Raw genomic sequence first — 6,767 nt, 5'->3', positions numbered from 1 at the left:
AGGGGGCTCGTCGTGGTCGGGAGGGAGAGGAAGAGGCGGGCGGCCGGGGCTTCCCGATCTAGATCGAAGTCGAGGGAGGTGGGTGGGTGTGTCAGGAGGAAGGTGAAGGGAGAGAACGTGACGAGAGGGAGGGGATAAGGGGTGACAGCAATGGCGTACTGGTAGGGGTGCGCCATATGTATAGATAGCAATGGCGCATCTCTCACTAGTGCGCCATTACTAGTTAAAACTAGTAATGACGCATTATCTCCTGATGCGCCATTAGTATTTTTGAAAAAAAAAATTTACTAGTGGCGCATCGTGGATGTGATGCGCCATTAGTATTTGGACACTAATGGCGCACCAACACATGGTGCGTCATTAGTATATTGTAGTGGCGCACCACATGTGTGTGGTGCGCCATTAGTCCATATTATCTATAGCCCTTTTCCTAGTAGTGAGTTTGCATGTATGACACTAGGCATGCAACTACAAGTGTCACCCCCCGACCGCAACTGCATGTCTTCTAACCCGACCGTAATTGTACTTTTTTTGTTCTGTCGGAGGGGGCACCGGTAGAGGGGCGGGCCAGTTGGAAGTCCGACAACAGCCCCTCAACTGCAAGTATCGCACCCGACCGCAACTGCATGTCCCCCAACATGATTGCAACTGGACTTTTGTTTTGTCAGAGGGGGTGCTGGGAGAGGGGCCGGGCTAGTGTGCATGTGTGGCACTAGGCATGCAACTGCAAGTGTCACCCCGACCGCAACTGTATGTCTTCTAACCCGGCCGCAACTGAACTTTTTTGTTCTGTCGGAGGGGGCACCAGTAGAGGGGGCGGGCGCGCGGTGTGGGTTTGATTTTTACTAAAGAACTAAAACTGTGTCATGATTTTTGAATTAGAGTTTCTATCATGTACCCCTTACTCATTTTTTTCATTATCTTTTTTGTTCTACCACTTTGACTGTTCCCCAGAAAAAACCCAACATTTACCCCTTTCGCATTTTATTTTATTTTAGCAAAATCACTTCCACCACTTCTAGCATTCTATCACTTCTAGTTATTTTGGGGATTTCTTAGCTTTGTGTGTCTACTGGTGTGTAATACTAATACGGTAGCAGACCATTTCTCTTTCTTTCTTGGTCACGTGGGAGCGCATTTTCCTTTTCCAACCTGGGATATTTGTCTGGCCATTCGTTTCTGGGAGCAACTAATTAATGAGCGCTTCTTCGGGAGCCTCGCAATGATCAGCGTCACTTGGCATGCTCACAGCCATTCGCCACGTGTCGTGTTCTGGGCAGTGGCGGACCCAGAAGTAAAATGAAGGGTGTGTAAACTTCAAGAAAATTGAGGTCTATTTTCCTTGTCTTGGATGAGCCTTAAAAATAAGTTTATTATTACATGGTAAAAAAGCGTTTTTTAAAATTCTAGGTGTGCCCGGGCACACCTGGCACACCCCCTAGTTACGCCACTGGTTCTGGGTACTCCCTCCGGATTTTATTTTTTTATTTTTACGCACACGTTTTCGGCTTTTTAAAAGTTTTTTTTCGGTTTTTTTTTACGTTTTGGTTTTCTACCGGTCTTCCCTAACTTTTCAACAAAAAAAATCGAAAAAAATATTTTTTTTGCGCAAAAAAATGCAATTTTTTTCATGAGTCACGATTTTGTTTTCGCGAGAGGCACGGGCATGCCTCTTTCAGAAAGGAAAAAAACGCGTTTTTTTTTCTTCCGCGAGAGGCACGGTTTTGCTTCCGCCAGAGGCACGGTTGTGCTTTCGCGAGAGGCACGGACGTGCCTCTTTCGGAAAGTATAAAAACACGTTTTCTGTTTAGTTTTTTCTTTCGCGAGAGGCACGGTTTTGCTTCCTCCAGAGGCATGGTTGTGCTTTCGTGAGAGGCACGGGCGTGCCTCTTTCGGAAAGGATAAAAAATGCGTTTTTTGTTTTTTTTTTCTTTCGCGAGAGGCATGGTTTTGCTTCCGCCAGAGGCACGGGGCGTGCCTTTTTCGGAAAGAAAAAAAACCCATGTTTCCGGTTCGGTTTTTTCGTCGGTTTTTTCATATGGTTTTTTTCGTGAAAAAAAAGTTTGTCAAAACCTATCAACATGGGATCTAGTTTTGAAGATCTCGACACGAGGAATCCAATGGCGAAAGCGGTTCGAGATTTAGGTGCGTCTAAGAGATAAAACATTTTGAATAAACGGATCTACGAAAAAGGGAAAACTCCCAGGTTGCGACAAGTGGCGCACAACGCGCCAGTTGTTGCAACCTGGGAAAGTTGAAGTGATCTCCGCAAGGAGTACTCCTTAATTAGTGATTTCGTTCGAAAGTTGGAATGATCTCTGCAAGGAGTACTCCTTAATTAGTGATTTCGTTCGTTTCCTCTGTTGTTTTTAAATGTTTCTACAAAAACACACACACACGAGCCAGCCCAAAGCAATCAAGCCCACAGAAAGCAATAAACAAAAGACAACCGAGCCCAAAGCAATCAAGCCCACAGAAAGCAATAAACAAAAGACAACCGAGCCCACAAACAAGCCCAGCAAGCGAACGACACAAAACCAGCGATCAAAGAGGCCAATCACCAACCATGTGGTGACGTCATTCGACTGAGACTTAGCGACTGAGACCTAGACGGACCCTTCGTATATAGCCTGGACTCAACAGAAAAGCCACCGGAAAAACGGAATCGATCGGATCCGGAACGAAAGATATCTTTCCATATCATATATTGGAACGGACTCGTCCTCAGATCGATCGCTCTGTTCAAAGAGGACGCAGCCGCACGTATCACACGACGATGGCCGCGTCATCAAGCTCGTCCGGCGGGTGCACATGGCCGGACCTCCAGCCGGAGATGTTGGGCGTCGTGCTCTCGCGGCTGCCGTCGCACGCCGACCGCGTCCGCCTCGCCGCCGTCTGCCGCCCATGGCGCTCCAGGGCGCGGCTGCTGCGTCCGCTACCCCCGCTACTCCCGTGGCTTGCCCTCTGCGATGGCACCTTCCTCAGCATCCCCGACGGCGTCGTGCACCGCCTGCCCGCGGCGGGACACGACGTCTCCGTCCGAGTCTCCACCGGCAGCACGCTCTTCCTCGTGCACGTCGACGACCACAATTGCTCCCTGATGAACCCTTCCCCGGTAGCGACGACCCCTGTCCCTGAGGCCGCCGGCTGGTTCCGAGAAAACCCGACCGTCCGGAAGGTGTTAATGTCCGATCACCTCGTCGCCGCCTTGGTGAAGTCCAAAGACATCTACGGTTCCAAGACCACGAAGGTCATCATCTCCACTCGTGGGCAGCCATGGGACATCACGAGGTGCTCCACCACGGAGTGGGCGGAGCCTGAAGACAGCCACGTCAACGACATTGCGCTCTTCCAAGGGAAGCTCTACGTCCTCCTCACCACAGAAGTGGAGGAATGTCGTCAACAGGAGCTTCGTATCCTGGACGACGGCCGCGAGCAGACAGCCATCGGCGGTACGGCTGACACGCATATCGACGGGGACGCATGGTACAATCCTTACTCGACAGACATGTACGTGCTGCGGAACTACCTCGTTGCCTCCGGCGATCGGCTGCTGATGGTGGAACGAAGGATTTACCAGCCGCCAATGTTTCCGGCAGACTCGGGGATTGAGGAGCAAACTCGACTCTTCAAGGTCTTCGAAGCAACAGGCCTGAGCAGCGGCTGTGGACACTGGACCGAGGTCGATACGTTGCTGGGGCGCGCGCTCTTTGTCAGCGAAGGCTGCTCAGAGTCTCTCCCAGCTGGGGGTCAATCTAGCGGCGTCGGAGTTCGAGAAGATTGCATCTACTTCATGAACGGCGAAACTTGTGAGAATCCCTTTCCAGACTCCGGCGTGTACAACATGAGAGACCAGACAGTGGCGCCGTTGCTGCCGGCGACGGTGGCGGTGCCCGCAGCCGGCTACGGTCCATGGTCTCCAACTTGGCTTTTCCCAGAGACTTGAGTTAAGCTACTAGGTACGCGGTACTACCAGATAGGATTACGTTAGATGTTGCAGTATGTATTGGTCACATTTTTTCCTTTTTCACAATACCCATTAGACACTTCTAAAGCCTATGCTCAAGACTGAACAAATAATCTTCTGTGTGGTATGGGGATATGGAATTGAATCCAAAACTAGTATCTACAGATCTGCACAGGCAGGGCGGAGAGCTTGTGCACAAGCAGACCCACAGAAGCAAGGTATGCCAAAACTCCTGTGAAGATATTGGGTATTGCAGTTTTTTAGGAAAAATACTCCCTCCCTCCCTCCCAAAATAAGTGTCGTTCAAAGTTGTACCAAGTCAGCGACACTTATTTTGGGACGGAGGGAGTATAAACTAGAAAGAATTTGCTTCAGAGCATAATTGGTTTGATGCCAAAAGTTGGCATGCCAAATAGTGATTGGTTGGCTGCCAACTTTTTTTGTCAATCTCACAAAATATTGTCAAATATTGGCAACTTCTGATTTTGCCAAATGTTGGCTTGCCAAATATTGGCAATGCCGAATGTTGGCATCAAACCAATTATGCTTAATTATAGCAAGAAACAGTCTCCCCTACTACATGTGATATATCATCGGAAAAGGTAACAAATTCAAAGCTATCAAATGATTTGACTGCGAAATAGTGAGGTAAATATAGAAACCGATAGGGAACTCCAGATATTTATTGGTAGTTTAGGAGGTCAACTGAAGGATGTTAGTGGGTTTTACTTGTTGAGCTGTGTAATCAAATCCATTGAGTTCATATTTCATATGTTTGCATAGCTGGTTAATTGCAATGTCCAATCTATGACGAATCATGATGAAATGTAGATTCAGACAGAAGTCAGAACCAGCGGCCAATTTGAAATTCCAGCATCTATCAGATCAGCCTCCGTAATCAAATGCCATAAAAACAAACAATAATCATTGTCGAGTTTGAGATTCCTAATCTTATGCACTTCTATAATTCCTAACCATAAAACTTATCTTACACATGTTACTCAAACTGAATCCTTTAATGTGCACTCTGGTGAAGACCCGAGTTAAGCTAATAAGATTGAGGGCAGCCGTGCAGGTACAAAAACTGACTTTGTATGATTAGATTAAATAAATTGCCAGGATGATGTCATATTAGTTTGCAAACAAAATTTAGAACACATATTAATTTGCAACTTTTGCATCATTTAAGACGTGCTCATTACCAAAAACAGGGCCCAGAGCAACAAGCAATTAACATCGACCATAACTTCTGATGAAACAGACTACTGCAAAAGCGTGTTGCGAAACATTTGCATGTCATGCTGGAAATGTGATGAGATTCTAAAAGGTTTTCTGCTCAAACATGAGCTACTAGAAGATGTTAATCTAATTTCCAGGTAAGAAGATTAATGATTAGATTAATTCACATGCTACTTTTGTGAATTTTTATTTACAATGACCAAAAGGAATACCTCAGTTACACAAAAGAACCAAGGAATTCTGATTAGCAATCAATTCTACTTGATTTTTGCTTACAGAAATGTGGTCTATGACCCTGTTGATCTTTTCTTTCGGTAATAAAAAAAAGTAGGCAGATTATACAATTATAGTGTAGACTGTTCGTTGACCTATTAAAAAAGGAAGAACAAGGTGAACTTGTTCTTAACCTTAATGTAACATCACAAACAACAACCGAAACTACATTGATAGAGGTGAACAAGAACAGAATCAAATTTGAGATTTCTTACATGTTTAGTCTTGTTCCTCTGCTCAGCGGTTACCTGATATTGCCCCAGAAGCACTATCCCACACCTCAATAGACCGCTGATCAACTCTAGCCAATGCCATCCTGCTGCCTCCGAAGGCCCAGCTCACAATCTTGGCCTTCTCCTCGCCGTCTGCAGTGACCATCGATGGCCCATTCCCTACCCAGTTTTTCCTCATCACCTTCTTCTCCCCAGCCTCTGATGTAATTTCCACCTGTGTCCACACCTCAACATATGCGTCCCGTGCCACAAACACCCAATTACGGTAGCACTCAATTCTACAGTTATTTCCATCCTTCCTGCGAGATGCTGTGGCAGCTCCCGCCCTTTGTCGGTCTCCGATGCACACCCAAGGATCAACACTGGTGCCATTACCACTAAGTCTCCTCAAGTCAGCCATGAAAACCTCACCTGAGGCAGCCCCCACCTTAAACAATGCTGACAGCGAGTCTGATGCAGTAACATCTGCAAAGCAGTCCTCCTTCTCTCTCACCTCCCACACCGGCACCGTCGAGCTTGCCCGGACGTCCCACAGGCGTATGTCACCCACCATTCCAGCCGGCCCGGAGTGTGACCCAGCGGCAAGCAAGAGACTGTGCCCAGCAAGCCAAGCGAGCTTGGTCGGTGGTATTGCTGCCTCAACGTCCGCACCAAACACCTCCTTCCGCCCAATTTCCACCACAGGTGACAGAGAATTCAGATCGAACGCCACCACGGCGCTCGAATTCCGTCTCGCTGACTCGAAGCTGGCAAAGAGCCAGTGTGATGCCGCTTCTGAGGCCGCCATAGAGAGCACAGAAGAAGAAGGCGAGTCTGGCCAATATAGAGCCTCCGAAGCTGTGGCAGGGGCGTCGGCCAGGAACCGGCAGAGCTGGACGCCAGGAAAGTCGCGGGCGCCAGCGAGGGCGAGAGCGGGGGACACCGCGACGAGCGAGTCGATGGTGGGGAGCGGCGTTAGGACGCTGGTGCGGGAGGCGAGCGCGGCGTCAAAGCTGGTGACGACCCCGCCGTGCGCGGCGACGAGGGAGGCCGGGTGCGGGGAGGGGGCTATGGCC

General features: G+C 48.4%; 2 protein-coding genes across 2 annotated transcripts in view; one reads left to right on the top strand and one right to left on the bottom strand.

The window, feature by feature from the left end:
- The first annotated feature begins 2,776 nt into the window (after positions 1 to 2,776).
- LOC119338711 lies at positions 2,777 to 4,093 on the top strand. The gene has a single exon (XM_037610972.1). It carries the CDS (start codon positions 2,777 to 2,779, stop codon positions 3,944 to 3,946), a length of 1,170 nt encoding a protein of 389 aa, XP_037466869.1. The 3' UTR covers positions 3,947 to 4,093.
- A 1,449-nt stretch (positions 4,094 to 5,542) lies between these two features.
- The window catches only part of LOC119338710 (BTB/POZ domain-containing protein At5g41330-like), a 1,850-nt gene continuing 625 nt past the window's right edge, over positions 5,543 to 6,767 (bottom strand). Inside the window, exon 2 of the mRNA XM_037610971.1 lies at positions 5,543 to 6,761. Coding sequence (XP_037466868.1) covers positions 5,717 to 6,761 — 1,045 coding nt within the window. The 3' untranslated portion in view covers positions 5,543 to 5,716. The remainder of the gene's footprint in view (positions 6,762 to 6,767) is intronic.

The sequence above is a fragment of the Triticum dicoccoides genome, chromosome 7B (genome assembly GCF_002162155.2).
Source record: "Triticum dicoccoides isolate Atlit2015 ecotype Zavitan chromosome 7B, WEW_v2.0, whole genome shotgun sequence".
Lineage (NCBI taxonomy): Eukaryota > Viridiplantae > Streptophyta > Magnoliopsida > Poales > Poaceae > Triticum > Triticum dicoccoides.
The sequence above is the reverse complement of the archived record's forward strand: the minus strand, read 5'-3'. Positions and strand labels throughout refer to the sequence as shown.